The sequence below is a fragment of the Barbatula barbatula genome (assembly GCF_947034865.1).
Source record: "Barbatula barbatula genome assembly, chromosome: 3".
Lineage (NCBI taxonomy): Eukaryota > Metazoa > Chordata > Actinopteri > Cypriniformes > Nemacheilidae > Barbatula > Barbatula barbatula.
Window position 1 is genome coordinate 14131855 of NC_136764.1, and position 17924 is coordinate 14149778.

The window sequence follows — 17924 nt, forward strand, 5'->3', positions numbered from 1 at the left end:
TTTAACAGTAATGATGAGTTAAAGGGTCAGCTCACCCCAAAAATACAATTCTGTTATCATTACTCACCCTCTTGTCATTTCAAACCTGTATGACCTTCTTTCTTCTGCAGAACACAAAAGAATATATTTTGAAGAATGTTGATAACCGAACAATGGCGGTACCAATTGACTTGCATTGGTTTTGTGCATACAATAGACGTCAATGTGTACCACTGTTCTTCAGTTACAGAATTTTCATTTTTGGGTGAACTCTCCCTTTAAGCGTGTTCAGGGAAAGGGTCTGTAAAAAAAATCAAAAGTGTTATAAAAGTACTCCATCATGCACTCCATCATGGACTACTGATATGAAAGCACACACTGAAGCCACATAAAAGTTTTAATCGGGGTTATTCACTGGTCAGCTCTCAAATCGTCACACATTTTCAAACTCATAGAACTGGTAAGAAAATGATACCATGATGTCTTTAAAAGGACTGCAGGAAAATGTGCATATCCATCTGTGCTTGTAACCTTTAGTTCTAGGGATTTAATGTAACTTTATGACTCCTGTAGGTGGATTCCAAGTGCGTCAGCACATCAGGATTCTGTGAAAATGGCACCACGGACTCCCTGTCATGCATATCTCTGTTCCTTTCCGCAAGTTCACCTCTGAGTCCTTGTTTCAGAGTGGTAATTACTCTCGCACCCAACAGCACGGCTTTCACCAAGGTTGACATATGCTATCTATTTCAAGTTAGTGAATATAAAGACCCCTGTGATTAGATTCATCAAAAGGCACAGAGTCCAGGGGCATGAGAGGAAATCAACAAAAGTACGAGAGAAATAGTAAACAAGAGTGAAATCAATTTCAGATGAAGAATTTCGTCACCATACGTGCTCATGTGTCAATCTGTCGACACCTTCACATCACGATGATGGCTGCTCTTTGAATTTGCATTTGCATTACTTCTCATAGGTGGATCCTGAACAGTTCATGATGGCTTGTGAAAGATCCGAGTGCGAACGTGTCGGACGTGCAGATGTTTCTAAACCAGCCTCTTGTAGGCTGGCCTTTGCTTTTATCTATCTGTGTCAAAGAAACTATGTTCCCCTGGAGTTGCCTGTTCAATGCGGTCAGTATGCACAAATCTAACATATTACATGGTGCTATATGGCTATAAAAGATAACGAATAACATGTTACATAACAGCGGAATTAATTAGTTTTGTGAAATCATGTTTTGTCTGCAGTGTGAGCAGTTTTTGGGGTTACTGCACTGATGCTGATTCTATTGATGGGATATAAGATGACCCGATTCACATATTACACAGGATATGTACAAAGCCTGTTATCATTTTATTGTTTTATTATGTATCCAATTATTGGTGGACACTTAAAGTGGAAAACACCTTATTGATTTGGGATTACACCTCCTGTTCTAGTTTTCATCTTAACCTGGCATATTTTTACATATATTTACAAATTAAATAATATCACTTTTTAAAGTGATAAACAAAAAATATAATTTTTAATGTGTATTCCATGTATATTCTGCATAGACGTGTGTTGCTAATAAAAGTTTTGTGCTGTAGATCACCAGATATAAAACAATCTTCTGAGTTCTGTGTAAGTGAGACATGTGGGAGGCGTTTGGCTTGTGTTTTATGTTCTGCTTTAACTTGGATCCTGGCTACGGCTCATGGACTTGAAGAATGGCTGAAAATGTCCTGTTCTATTTTTACACCGGGTGCTAATGACAGGGCCATTTAAAATAAGATGTCTGCCAAATCCCTATGATTCCGACCGAGATCTGCACAAAAGGTATACAGTATGAGTCATTTATGAGGAGGGTTATTTATGAGGAATTTGTGTATTAGTCCTGTGATCATACAATAATTGAGATTTTTTTTGTCAATGCATTTCTTTTGCAATGTAAGGTTCAGGGATGGCAGTTGTAAATAATCAAAAAATGTATCTAAAAAAGTTCACAAAAAGGTCATGACTCACTGGTTGACCACAAAGCGAAGTGTCTCTTTCAATCAACGTTGTAGAAAATTGCTCTCTGATAATATTTTTCCATTGCAGCTCTTTAAATCCTTCCAACACTTTCAAAAGAACAAAACCGATGCTTATCTTAAACTGCTGCTTGTATCCCATAATATTTTTTCAACATCTTTTTAGTATATTACAAAAATCTGCATTGGCTTAATTAAACAAGCATGTCACACACACACCAACTATTTTGTAGTCTTTATAGAGTTACAGAATACAAGAAAATTCATACTTTTACAAATTAACATCTCGACAGAATCAACAGCAGGGAAACTTACAGTCTAGCTCAAATTGTTATTGATATACTTCTGTAAGTAGTAATAACGTGTGACAGATCTCCCCAAAACATTTTATTTAGAGATGATATATTTTCTCCCTAAATGAGAATCTTCTCAGTGCTTATGTTATATTTCTGGACTCTAATAAGTCTGAGAAGTCGTTTGCCTTATTCTTATTTAAATTTGATGTAACGTTTTTTTCTTCAAGTTGTGTACATTCTTAGAAAGGAATACGTTTTTATCTACAGTCGAATGGAATGCAAAGACTTCAAAATTCAATATCTCAAAACTGCTCAGAATTCAGATAGAACCTTATAATTCCAAGCCGACAAAGAATCTGATAAGCATCAGAAATAAAAATAATATTTTTTAAAGTATTCCTATAATATTATAATATTCCAGATTCTCCAATAAAAATTATGCAGTAATTTTGGTTTCTCAATATTTACCACTGATCTGACACATTCTGCAGGTTCTTACATAATAGTTGATGTCAGAGTGTATATTAAAGAGCGTGACTTCTCCATAAATCACTGGTGTATTTTTATTTAAAAGAAAAGAAAATTTTCTAATAACATTCGGTCAATATAACCTGACAATGGATAGAAATATGACGAGGGCTATAGCTTGTATTTTACATTCACAGGTATAACTGTGATATTTTTGTGAAAGAAAACATCTCCAGTCATGCAGTAGAGGTCAGAGCATCAGAATATAAGTTATAATTGTAAATTCACAGTCTGTCAACAAGACCATTCACATTGACCACACCTTAAACAACCGTTTTCATACAAATTACTATTGTAGAGATTAGTTGAGAGAAGGTACGATTATATTACATGCCCCTGGCATGAGAAAAATACAGAGAAAAAATTACAGAGAATGTGAAAAATAATAAAAAAGAGCCTTTGCCAGGACTGATCCTATAGAAGTTCACTGTAATAACATTTACAACTGGCATATTTACAGATACATTTTACAGAAACCAATACACAAAATGACTCCTTATATAAATGTCAATGTGACTGTGGTGCTCTGAAAAGCAGTACACTACACATATTATTGGGGTTAATGCAGCAGCATTTGTAACATATAGCAGAATTTTCTCAGCTGGTGGCTGCCACGCCAAAAATGGCCCACAGATCTGTGAATCAGACATCACAGCATTACAATACAATGGTAAAGGCGACTAATACATTTCAACACATTATATAATCATATAGTAAAAAATCTAAGATGGAAAAAGACCTCAAATGTCCTTTGGTAGAAACATATCGACTGGCTGTGAAAATAAAATACAACCACGAGGTTCACTGGTAAAAAGTAGGTAAATTTTGGTGATTAGGCATAAACCATCAAACATCAGAAATGGCAATCCCAGCCAAAAATCACTGACATTTACATACTATATAACTGTTTATTTGATGTCGATGGTCGTGCTAGGTCTTCTTGGGGCAGAGGTGTCCCAGTCTCCAGCAGTGGCAGACGGTGTTGAAAAGCCTGCAGTGGCAGGAGGCACATGGGTCACAGCAGGGAGTGAGAGAAGAGCAGCTGTCCATCAGACCTCCACAGCGTCGGGCTGGAGTCTGTGCCTCAGGTCTGGGCTTAGGTCTCTGGAGGACACATATTTTTACCACGAGAAAAGGTTTAGAGTAAAGAACAACTAATATTTGTAATGAAGTATTTTAAAGAAAAAAGGATCTGCTGCTTAGAATGAATGATATATTGTGGCTCTTGCAAATATTGAATTGCCTTAGAAGCATACAGTCTATAGGAATAATGTTAATACCTCTAAAAAAAACTTTTGTAAAAAACATTTTGCATGGTTCCCCTTACAAAAAACCATGGCTTAGCTGTAGTAAAAAGCTTTTTATTTATTTTTGGGATATTTCTCTAAAAAATTTAAATTTAAGTACATCATTTACCCTCTTGTCATTTCAAACCTGTACTATTTACTTTCTTTCGCAGACACAAAATAAGATATTTTGAAGAATGTTGGTAACTAAACAATGGTGTTACCATTCACTTCTATTGTGAGTCCATACGGTATGGAAACAAAACCAATGCAAGTCAATGGGGACCAACGGTTTTCTGCTGCCAATATTTTTCAAAATATCTTATTTTTTGCTTTGGTTTGAAATACCAAGGGGGTAATGACAGATTTTTCATTTTGGGGTGAACTACCACTTTAGGTAATACAAATATACACAAAACGCATGGCTAAATGCAGGGTCAATATTCCTTATGATGGAAGTTACAGCCTAGATGACATGTGATGAGTGGGACATACCACCACATGATGTCTCTGCTGAGACAAATAGCGCGTTCTGGCAAAGAGACTCTTTGGTTTCTCCTGATTCCACACTCCTGTTGGACACAGACACCCAGTTACTTTGAATAAACACATAAAACAATTGCACGTTTGTATTTCTCCAATTTATAGACAGACTAGGGAGAGATTCACATTTTATCATGCCTTTGAAAAAGACCGCAGACAAAAAAAACCCAGCAGGATTTAAGTGGTGCGAATGTGCCACATAAAAAATAAAGCAGCTGCTGTGTGGCATTGCATTGTGAGCAGAATCGATTTTCTTACTAAGCGTATTATGACGTTGACAGTTCAAAACCCTCGAGAAGAAAAGACTCTTTATGTCGAAATAATGACCAAATTTACAGCATGCTAGTGCGTTATGTGACGCGTAAAAACAAAAGCGTCCATCAGATGACATGTCATCATCAGATCAATAGTAAAATATGAAACGTCATCGGATACATTGGTATGTGATCAAACAGGTGTTTTGTCAGACACACATACAATTGTATAAATGCAAGACAGAATAGTCTTAAAACGATATAATACGATAGAGTGTATAAATACAGTGTATAAATAGGCCTACATTAAATTATTAAAATAATATTCTTGTTTAACTGCAGAACTAATAGCCTACCTAAGAAAATATAAATCAATCCGCTCACTAATGAACCAATCGTTAATTCTTATACAAAATATAAATCATACGTCACATTTAAATGTTTTAGAAAGGCTATATCTTCTCTTATGTTACCTGTTGTTATTGCAGAGCTGTGGGTCGCCGCGTCGTTTTCATCTTTTTTACGGACATCAATCCTGTTGGCTTCGCCTATGATAGACTGAACTGCTGTAAAGAACAAACAAATGATCAAAAATCCCCTCATTGTCGTTGTTGTTAGTCGATGAAAATGTGTTAGATCGTAAGGCTGCCTTAGAGCTCTCTGAGATCTCTGTATATTAAAGCCCATTCTCACCGTTTATAAATTCAGCAAACTCATCCACGCCCACTTTAACAAGCACTCCTCGTTCAGTTCAATAAGATGAAACTAAAACATATGTAATTGTTGGGAACTTTATTGAAGAAGGTATACTTGGGATCTGCTTGTCAAATGTTAAAGGCTGGTTTAACAAAATATTATATGTGAAATAATATAACATATAATATAGTTTAGCCTACATTACAATAATACAATTAGTTTGACAATCTATTTCGACAGTGTTAAATTATATAATTTTTAGTTATTATTTTTCTCATTGTCCCTTCTCATTCTTGGCAAAATTGCTCAACCAAGTTAAATTTGTGAAGATAAGTTGAGAGCAGTTTTTTGGAAGTCGCTTCACAGACGCTCTCTCGGACTGCAGTCTTGAGCAGGACTTCTGAAATCCTTTGGGTCACTGTCCTGTGAATAATCTTCCAGGTGTGGAATCACATCATGCCTCCCTGGATTTTTCTGCATTTAGGCTTTATATGTTTTGTCTGTTTTTGGAGTGTTTTATTTGATCTTCTTGGAATATAATGTTCTATTTGAAATACACAAAGACACAGGTGCAACAGAGATGTGGTTATTTCACAATACGATGTAATGAATAGCTATTTAGTATCTTACCAAACCATGATGGTATTTTGAGACTTTTCAAATATTTTTTTAACTCGAACACTGGGAGATCATTAGGCTACTTTCCTCAGGAGAAAAATCTGAGAAGCGGGATATTCCAGTTTCACCTTCTCCTAATGTCATTGCTGTCATGAGAAACAATTGAGATATGTTTTTGTTGTTATCTTTATGTTTAATAGTGTAAGAAAATTAATGTAATTTAATGTAATTTAATATGATCTTTAGTTTTTACTAATATGTTGGAGTTAACATGAACCAAGAATGAACAATAATTCTATAGTTTACAGCAACCCTTAAATAAACATAAACATATTTGAAATCAAATGATATGTCTGTTAGTATAGATTAATGCAATGATATAATACAAATACAATTGTATTTGTGCCAACTTAATAAAAACCGTAGAAAGTTTAGTAAATCCACTGTTATCTGAGTTTTAATAGCCTAATATAAGCGTTATTTAACTGAACTGAATCTTTACATAAATTATTTACTTTTGAAGTCAGACGCCTCCCTCACATAATAAGAGCAATTCATAGTTATACCAAAGAAAGAAAATTATCTTTAAAATACCATGTTAAAGGTTCTGCATTATGTCTAATCAAATGCACATTGTGAAATTGATGTGCCAAATGAATAAATGTAAATGTAAATGTAAATTGGCCATATGCAACTCCTTTGCACAAAGGGTCATTTCTCATTTCCACTGAAGCTGGGTGGGATAGAACGGATGATCAGGTTTTGCAAAGTTTTTTTTGAGATGGTGGAGCTCAACGTCTGGAGCACCCGAGTTATCCCCGGTCCGCTGCTCATGCGAGCCGTCTCCCGCGATGGCAAAACATAGGTAGCCTACAGGGTGATCAAAAGTTCAGACACTATGCCCATGATAAATAATGTAAAACGTGCTTCACTACTTTAGTGGTTGTCCGTAATGTTTGCTAGTGTATTATAGTGCTCATAGCACTCCTGACCCAGCACCATATTCCTTTCGTTTTATTCAAACGGTTTTATTATACTTTTTATAGAACACCAGGAATTGTTCGATAGCAGAGCGCTTGGATCTGATTCTGAAAATTAGACCTTTCGTATCCAAGCATGTTACGCAAGTCATATTCCAGGCTCTTGTTCTGTCCAGACTGGACTATGCAATGCACTACTAGCTGGACTTACTGATTGCACAAAAAAACCTCTACAGATGATCCAGAATACATTGGCAAGAGTGGTCTTCAATGAGCCGAAGAGAGCACACATCACTCCTCATTAAATTAAACTGGCTCTCTAAAGTCACACGCATCAAATCAAGGCTCTGCTCCTGGCCTAAAGACCATCACTGGTTCGGCACCCCTTATCTTCATTCGCTAATGAAGACTTATGTACCCGCCAGATCCCTACGCTCAGCACACGAACGACATCTTGTGATGCCATCACAAAAAGGTAAAAAATCGCTCTCATGTACCTTCTCTGGATTGGTTCCACATTTGTGGAATGATCTGCCCGCTGCTACAACATCAGATTCTGTAGCTATCTTTTAGAATAGGCTGAAAACACATCTCTTCCTTCAGCACCCGACCTATCAGATCTGACTTCCATCTCTCTTCTACTCTTTTGAAAAAAAAAACCTTAGGTCTGTATATATGAGACCAGTTTTAATGCACTTATGGTTTTTGTTGTCCTTATGTTGTTCATATTGCTTACATTACCTCATTTGTAAGTCGCTTTGGATAAAAGCGTCTGCTATATGACTAAATGTAAATGTAATGCGACCAGTGGGGAAGGTGTGTTGCGTCTGGTGAATTTAGGTTGAGATCCAGAGTGATCTCAACCTAATGAATCTGGGCCTGATGAGTGGAGGCATGTGTAGATAAGATCCAGCTGATTACCAGACTTGTAGGTTGCTAAAGTGGGAGCTCGCTTGAGGTCAAACGACGCATTCAGGTTGTTGAAGTCGGCAGCCTGTGGTTTTTCAAGGTGGCTGTTGAAATAACATCATCTAGGAAGTATGAGAGAAGTACATCCAACTCCTCCAGGAAATATCTAAGCTGACCTGGGGACGATAAATGACAACAACCGGAATTTTAACAGGGTGGGTGATAGATTGAGACTCGAAGGAGCTTTTGTCACATGCAGGTGATAGCTTCTTAAATTCCCAATCATTAGGGATTAGTAGACCGGTTCCTCCACCTCTCCCTGATATGCGTGGGCTGTGGTAGAAAGTGTAATTATAGGAGAGGACTGCCAGTTTGGCAGTGTCCTCAGGTTTGATCCAGGTTTCAGTAAGTGCTTGAAGAGAGAGACCAGAATGTTTATCAAAGCTTGTAATGAAATCTGCTGTGTTTACCGCAGTTTGGCAGTTCCATAAGCCAATAGGAAAAATAGTTGAGACAGTTGTGGATGCTGAAAGAGTGCATAGATAATTAGGATTGCGTTGCCTTTGGTGGGGTCCAGATGATTTATGAGTGGAAGTAACAGTAGGGATATCAAAACACATGGTAAAAAAGGGAGAGTAAGAAATAGACAAGGTAAATGACAAGAAGCGAATAAATAAAAAGAGAGAGAGAGAATAAACGTTACAAAAAGGTTCAATAGTCTAGTGCAAACGTAATACTGAAGTGCAATACTCAATGCACGTTGAGCACATCTGGCATTATGTCCATGCCAGATTTTAAGGGAGTTTTCTGAGCTTTCCAGGACTGGACATCAACTGACTCCATTAATAATAGTTCCTTTGTCATCCTAATAATCTGCTTTTCCCCGGACAAATTCATGCAGGTTCTGGTCGTAATTTATTTGAATATCCTGCTACATATAAACATGTATTTTGTCTTTTGTGGCTTCTCATCGCAGAGGCAAAAAGGGAATAATTCCAAATCTCTTACTCCTGAAAACGTGCATCACTCTGATCATATTTTTACTCGTGTCATGTAACTACACAATAATTAAATGTTGCACAGGTCACATCTTCCAGAGCTGTGCTATTTTTGTATTTTCTACTCTAAAGGGGATTTTATCTTCATTCTCGGTAAAACTTATTTGTTTCCATTAGCTGACAAGGCTTTAATGGCTACCTTATGTTTCAAAAATGCATAACCCTTCACTTATACTGTAAACAATCTCAGCTGTATGCAGCATAACGCCACTGTATAGATCAATGTTGTTCCTGAATACATTTTTGGAAAATCACTAACACCCACAAATCCTGCATTTTTGTGTATTTAAATGTGCACAAAATATTTAGGTAACTTTCATTTGTTCATTTTTTTTTAAATAAATCAGACAACCTTTTGAGGCTACCATGTCACATGACCAGCCCTCTATTTTCCCTACAGGGAAACTTTGGAAATTTGTCATGGCTCAACATACAACACAAAAATAAAAAATAAACACATTTAAAATAAAGCTCAACAAAATTCATCTTTAAAGCCTAAAATACAAATTGCAAATGTCCTTTTATACAGTACATTACATCGTCTAAAAGATGGAAGTAAGTGAACTATTCAAGTGAAGAATCTGTCTCTACTTCTATATTTACTGCAACAGTGTAAAGATCAGACAGAGACATCAATATCTCTGCTGGCCAAGTTTACAATCTGTTTTTGCATTTAACAGAAAGAGAGTTGAACCAGGATGTTGAACCAGAAAATGAAAACCAAGCACAGGCTCAATAAGTTATTTATACACAGTCACCAGACTGTCCTTTTCTATATTTTAATAATATCATCTCATCCACTCTCGCAAACAATTTTAAAGTGAAAGAAAGAGCAGTTTTAAATGCAAAGAGGACATTTTCCCTTGAATTGTAATGGCTGCTCGGCCCCAGCGAAAACTTTCATATGTTATGTAGACTGCAGCTTTTGAAACATGGTCAAATCATATAAAGTATGCATCATACAGATCAAAACAGAGAAAAACAAGAGATCAAATTCCCCTCTATCCTATTAGTTTCCCATGAATAAACCGAATTAAGGGTGCTCTTGGAATGGAGTAGGTCAACTCAAAGAAATAAAGTGCACCGTTTTCCATTAAATAGTTCACCCAAAAAAAAAAAAAAAAAAATGCATTTACTATTTTACTAGGTGTCAAATCATAAATTCACACAATCTAAACCGTACAGAAACCTAAACTGTAAAGCTTTGCTGTAATTTTGCAGCAAGTTTGCCAACAACTTACTAGATTTTATTTACTATTTAGGTTTTACATAAACTTACCTAGTTCTAATATATTTTATTTCATAAAACAAGACTATCTTTACCAAGGCTTTCCTGAAGTGGTTAGAGCATGTTGCTAACAACCCCAATGTCATGGGTTCGATCCCAGGGGATTGCACATCAGATACAAACCTATGAAACAATCCAATGTTAGTAGCTTTGGATACAAGTGTCTGCCAAATACATAAATGTAATGTCTTAAGTCACTTTTCTTGTTATGTTAATGTCGTAATTTAAGAGGTTTAAAAGCTTTAACAAGATACTTGCTTAAGAATGTCATTTTCTGCAGTGTTGCTGTGCTAAAGCTCATTTGAATTATTTTAACATTTTGAATAAAGTAAAGTTTAACTCAAATTGAAATCAGTACTAATAGGAAGTATTAAGTCTACAGTTAATTACTGGCAAACCTGTTGCAAAACTACAGCAAAGTTTTACAGTGTACGATTATAAGAAAGAACAATACTGAAGTCCCTCCTCTGAAGCCTCCCTAAACCAATCGTGTAAAAAAACATAATAAGACACGAATGTGTCTTAAATTTCTTTACGAATTCCTGTGAGATTGTGTTATTTATTGGACCAAAGAGGATTTTTTACATTGAAAGTAAATGGTGATGATGGCTGTCATGCATGATTTTGATTTAGTTAATAACAAAAATGCATTTAAATATTTTCTATCTTCAGACAATGTAATCTTATAACATGTCATAACACAATTTAGCTTTCATAGTGTTTTGTGTTTTCGATGGAGACTGACAGTCCCCATTCACGTTCACTGTAGAGAAAAGAACATTTCCTAACATTCTCCTAAATTTCTCCTTCATATCAAATTCACAACATATCAAAGACAACAAACTCCTGCGGTAATTTGTGAAGTGCAGTATGACCATTTGCCCGTAACCCTTTACTATTCCGGCCCTATATTTACATTTCAATTAGTAATTTAGCAGACACTTTAATCCAAAGCAATTTACAAATGAGGTAAACAATGGAAGCAATGGGAAAAACATATAACACAAAGCATAAGTGCAATAAAACTGGTCTCATATAGCCTACCACAGTATACAGAGCTAAGTTTTTTTGATACTTTTTTTTATAGAAAGAGAGAAAAAAAGTCCAGCTAGTAGCGCATTGCAATAGTCCAATCTGGACAAAACAAGATTCTGGACAAGGACTTGCGTAGCATGCTCAGATAGGAAAGGTCTAATTTTCCTAATATAGAGGATGAGAGGGGAGAGAATTTTCAATGCATAAGGCTCTTCCCTCCCTTAGGCACGAAACGATATTAAATACCTACCGCAATGACCCACACTGCCAACAGAACGGGCTGCATTCCATTCATACGCACTTTCTCAAACACACACATTATATAATCATTTAACTTGAGATGTTTGATGACAGCTTTTGGTTGAAAGGATTTAGCTGATGTCTTGTGTGTTGTTTTAATAGAGCACGACAGTCCAGCCGTAAAGAGCTCACTAGAATGTGTTTTATATTTGTCATGACATAGTTCAAGCACCGTAGATTGATGGTCATTTAATTCGTTTTTCATGCTTGTCCTTGTGCATCCAAAAAGTTGAAACCAAATAGCAGACCTCTGAAAGTTGGATCCAAACATTCGTTCTGATTTGTCTGGTGTGTGTTAAAAACACCATGTAAATCTTCACACACATCAAGTTAGCAATAAATCCTTCCATGGTTTGATTTGACACAGTCGTGCACAAACATATTAGCTGTCATGCTAACAATTAAGTACGTCTGAAAAGTTATAGTCGTGGTGAATATTAATTTCCCTATCATTGGCTTAAGGTTTGTATTGGCCTAATGCACCTCGCAAGAACAGCAAATGCTCGAGAACAAGATTGAAAATGTTTATGGACAGTTTCTTGGCTTTGGAGGTGCATGATTTAAAAAGAGCATTTTTACACATTGTTAAGTCTGTTCTTATTACGTTACTAAGCAACTAGCCTTTTCACACTGTCATAATAGCTTGGAAGTTGGACTTATGCTATAAATATCACACATTGCCAAAACAATTGTCATAAATGAGATGAAAAACCTGTAATTGAAAACCTGGAAAAGTAAACAAAATGGAAAATATTTGTAGAGGAATAGAGTGTTCTAGTGCAAGACAGAGATTGAATTTGTGCTTCTGTTCACATTGAACCTTTCCACTCAATAAATCTTGATGTCTTTTTATTTAATTTGGTGCTGTATTAGTGGATATATATCCAAAGATGTTTCCAATTCTTACTGAGCAATGTTTGCCAATTTAAGAGGATCTGCAGTTCGTGGAAGCAATGGAAAAGGGAGTATTCAGAGGCACTGGGCTGTATTATTTCATGCACTTTATATAAAAACATGAGTTACATCCAAAACTAGAAGAAATTACATGTTAAGCTTTCCAGGATTTTCTCACAGATCATTTATTACTGATAATGCTTGACAATTTTAACTCTCTCAAATACCTGAATGGTTTCTTAGATTAAATTAGCCCTTGATAAGTTGACAGTTGGTTCTGTCTATTAATAACATAAAGAGATACTTCACCCAAAAATGTAAATTCTGTTAGCATTTACTCACCTTGGAGTTGTTCCAAATGTGTATAAATGTCTTTGTTCTGATGAACACAGCGAAAGATATTTTGAAGAATGCTTATAACCGATAACTTTCTATTTCTTTGTTCTATTGAACACTTAAGAATACATTTTGAAGAATGTTACTAATTGTTACTATGGCAATAAGTAATATTATCATTGGTATAAGGAGTGATAAGATTTAATCACTGAAATGCACAGCCTCTTATTGCTTAATACATTTAGATTTCTGGCTTAATATGCGATGGGAAAAGATTTTATAACCTTCTGGTGCCTTACCAGACATTAAATGTGTCCAACTGGAAAGTGCGGTCTGTAGTTCCGGAATGAAATGAAATTCTCAGAGGAAAGAACAATCACAAGTGAGATCTCTTAAACATCTTAATTATTTATTCTAGTCAGCATTAAAAGTAAATGGACAGCGAAATACAAAATTGTGAGTCTCCAGCTACTGAGCATGTATGGATATCACCACATTTGGAAACTGTAATATAGAACAAAAGTAAACAAATGCTATATAACAGTCCTATTCTATTATTTTTGGATGTAATATGTTGTGCCCTTTTTACTGCAGTTCTACTTTATATAATATAAATGCACCTGAGCAGAACAGAACATTCAGAAAGTCAAATATTACTAAAACAAAGATTAAGATAACCCTGAGGAGCTTTCACTGTGCAGAAATCGTTGAAGAACTTCCAATATGTTGTAAATGCACCATAAAGTCAGACTATAAAACTTTTAAACAAGCTTCATGAGAACAATATAATGTGGCCCCCTTTAACTCTGTCAGACCATAAAATATATAATCTTTCATTCCTTCCCAGGAGCATTTAAGTGCTACCATATCAATACAAGTTAGTATAAATAGTAATTCAAGAGTCCCTGATGGTCTTCCTGCAAAGGCTGTCAAACCACTTCAGCTGGTTCAAAAAGCAGCAGCACGCCTCATTTTCATGCAACATCCCAAAACGGCTCATGTGACACCCCTTTTGATCTCGCTCCACTGGCTACCGGTTGAAGCCCGGATCAGATTCAAGTCACTGATGTTTGCACACAGGACTGGATCTGCGCCAGCATACTTTGGATAAAGCGTCTGCTAAATGACTAAAGATAAATGTAATTTATCTTGACACATGTTGAGTTAAGATATTGGAAGGCTCTGTGGATGGATACATGAAACTATAAAGGCGTCTGAAATATGCATGTCATTAACTTATAGGCTTATATGGTAAAAAGAGTTGTATTATGCCAAAAAGGAACATACAGGGGTTTAATGTGCAGACATACCCCAACAACCAACTAGGTTGCTTTTGAAAAGATTTTTGCAACTACGAGTCCGGCACATATGTGAAATATTACCACATTTGCTGGCTGCTAATAAATGGCATGTTTTGTGCTTACTCTGTGTTTAGACAATGTGTTGTGACCAATGTGGATGAATTCTCCACAGAGAGATACGAATTTGTGGGTGTTTTTATGACGCACAGATTTCTTGTAAATTTGTACAGGTTCACTTAAAATAACCTTCAAAACAAAATATTATTTGTCTGGTACAACACAGCATCTCCAACACAAGAGCCATTCATTAAGAGTAGGCTACTGTTGTGTAGTATACTGACATTGAACTGTAAAAAATTGCAAGAGAGAAACCTTTTATGTTTTTGCCAAAAAGAACACTGTGGCTTCAAGGTTACATTTTCTATTACTGATTTTCTTGCTTTTGCCCTGTGAGTAAACAAATGACTACCTTACTATAACAGTTCATCTTATCATTTCCATTCCTGTATGACATTTTTTGTCCTGCAGAATACAAATGAAAATATTTTGAAGACCATAGACATTTATTAATACCATAGACTCTGTTGACTACATTTTGTGTGGACACGAAACCATGACGACTCAGCAGCAAAGCGGTCTGACTACATTTTGTGTGGACACGAAACCATGACGACTCAGCAGCAAAGCGGTCAATGAGGCATCTTAGTATGTTGATAATAATAATAGGAAGCGCCCTCTTTTTCGAGGACGGCATGCACAAGCCAGTGATAGGGCTCCCTATAGCTATACAAACAATTTTGTAATCTATTTTGATGCACAAACAGCTGTACTAAATTAAATATGACGCTGGACCTCAAAACCAGTCTAAAGCCTGGAATACACTACATAACTTGAACATCTGAACAGATTTCTTTAAAAGACATCACTACAGGGCATCACAACACACAACGCAATCAAATCTGCAGACTAGCGCAGACTTTCTGAAGTCTAGACTGAAAATCTGGGCAAAATCTGAGCAAAAGTCTTGTAATGTATTCCAGTCTTTATGGGTCTTTTTTTTATTGAGACTTATATATTATCTGAAAACTAAATAGGCTTTCTATTGCTATGTGGTTTGTTAGGATAGGACAATATTTGGCCGATATACTACTTTTGGAAAATCTGGTGTGCAAAAAATATTGTGAAAATCGCTTTTAAAGTTGTCCATCAGAGGAGCTGTAGCAGGTCGTTGCTAAAAAGAAACAGGTTTGTTTTAACACTCTCTATTGAATTAGCGCTTTATTGACGTTGTGGAAAGTAGATGAACCCTAGGCTTCTATGAATTCTAGGTTTTACATAAATACCAAACTTGAGAGGGTAATTCCCAAAGTGTGGGCAGCAGCAGTCAAAGTTTATAGGCTTGTTTACGGCCATTTTTGTTTGCAATTTTGCTGCATCCACTCTCAAAAATAAAGACATGAATGTATATATTTACGTTAGGAATTCACAAAACAGTTTAATGGAACATGATACTCAATATTCTAATAATTTTTTGCCATAAAAGACAAATAGATCATTTTGACCCATACAATGTATTTTTGGCTATTAAAGTATACCTCTGCTACTTATGACAGGTTTTGTAGTGCAGGGTCACAAATGGCCAGATCAAGACAAGATGTAGTCGTAGATAAAGAGTTTTTCGCACAAGTCTGATAACATTATTTTACTGCTCCACCAAGTGGGCAGCTATATTGATGAGAGATTTGTAACAGTGATTTGCTGCTATTTCTGTGATTTTTATACAACTGTGCAGTCTTTTTTGTTTCTGCATTTGTTAAAGAAAGCATTTTGTTTTCTATTATATAACTATATAACTATTATATAACTATTATACTATTATATAACTATTATATTGTTGTAGAAATGTCAGTCAACAAGAATGTCAACAGTCAACAAGAATGTGTAAGTAACATAATATATAGCCACAAACAAAACAACTTTCTGAACAGCTTCAGAAACATTCTTAGGGGAAGGAGAGTATTATTAGACCTTGCTTTAGGCCTAGCGTGAGGGCAATGCAGATGTTAAATCACACCAAACTATCTAAAATATATTATTACTGATAAATAGAAATTAAGTTGAAGAATTTTATTCTCAAATAAAATATTTTACAAAACATCTTGTTGTTGAAAGTAGTTTGTGTACCAAACTATTTTCAGTTGGTTGGAGTTACAGTTGCAACCACAGAATAGTTTGTTTTTTCACATTGAGCACTGAGAACAATAACAAACATGCTGCTGCACATGTGGCATTTCTGAGATTTTTTTCTCTTTTATTTACTTAGATCCTTGTTGTTCTGGATGTTAGTAAGTCCCCCGTCTGTGGATGAGCCATACCAGCATGCTCTGTGACTCCTTATAAACTGCAATTCAGAACTAAAGACATACAAACAGTGTTAAACAATGTACGCCCCTTGATCTCCAAAGATACTTTTTTATTATCAGATACAACATAGGTGTATATATAAATCACAAAGGCTAACTAGATTACACTGTTTTTAAAGGGAAGTAGAAAATTAAACATTTGTATGGTGTGAAAGTATAAACACCTTTTATTTGGTCTCCTGAGGTCGTCTTTCACCACTTCTCCATATTCTCTCTCTCTTAAAAAGTCTCCATTTGCAGTTGTGTCTGCGGACAGCACGTTCACCACATTGTAGGATCTGTGAGTTTCACTGTAAAGGTAATAGTTTGAAAGGACACTTCATGACTATGGTTAATGATCTATTTAGAACAAATGTATTATAAGTGATATTGTTGTTCCAGCACAGAATAATCTGAGTGCACTTAATTCAATTAGAACTAATTTCCTTAAGAATAATAATCATTTAGTATTTGATCGGCTTGTGCTGGTTTCTCAAGAAACCCCAAAACAGCTTTTGTTGTTACATTACATCATTGTCCTTTCGGGTCTGCTAATTTGAAGCTCTTTGTGCACAAGGAGGTTCAGGGTCTCGATCTCACATTTGTTGTCCATTAATGGCCTCTGAAGATGACAGTTGGTCTCACAAATGGCCTTCAAAAAAATAGCACGAGAAATGGATTAGTACATTGTGTGTTTTGAATGAAGTTTTAGGTTTGTGGTCAGCGATGTGATTATAAGCTGGTGTATGCCCGGTGTTAATAGGAAGATGCAAAACATTGGGCTGAAAGCAATTCAAGTGAATGCAACTTTTACCCTCTTCTCAAGACTGTCAATGGCTGAACGTGGTTCATCTAAGCATAAGAACTCTCGGACTGCATCGCTAGAATTAAAATAAAGCAAAAACTGAGATTGTGTTGTCATAATGATGATACATTGTTGTGGGGGGGGGGGTTATGCAGTTGCTTGTGTTGGTTGCTTGAGTGTTTCTAGGGGGATGCTGAGTGGTTGCTAGGTGGTTGATTTAATGTTCCACACCCAAGATATGTTTGGTCCCTGAGAAGCACCAACACCAAGAATTGGACCAGGTGACTTAGTTCTTCTTAGATAACACAATTAGGGTTTGGTTGGGTGATTTAGCTTCTAATAAAATGGCCAAGGGTTCAAACACAAGAGGCTGATTCATAAGTTTTTTTGTGTCTGTAGTA

At 35.9% G+C, this 17924-nt stretch overlaps 1 protein-coding gene across 1 annotated transcript; it reads right to left on the reverse strand.

Moving 5' to 3' along the window:
• Window positions 1-2223: 2223 nt before the first annotated feature.
• asip2b (agouti signaling protein, nonagouti homolog (mouse) 2b) lies at window positions 2224-5573 on the reverse strand. The gene is made up of 3 exons (XM_079453176.1): window positions 5375-5573; window positions 4600-4676; window positions 2224-3922 (listed from the first exon to the last, which is right to left on the reverse strand). Exons 1-3 carry the CDS (start codon window positions 5502-5504, stop codon window positions 3749-3751), a joined length of 381 nt encoding a protein of 126 aa, XP_079309302.1. The 5' UTR covers window positions 5505-5573; the 3' UTR covers window positions 2224-3748.
• Window positions 5574-17924: the final 12351 nt, after the last annotated feature.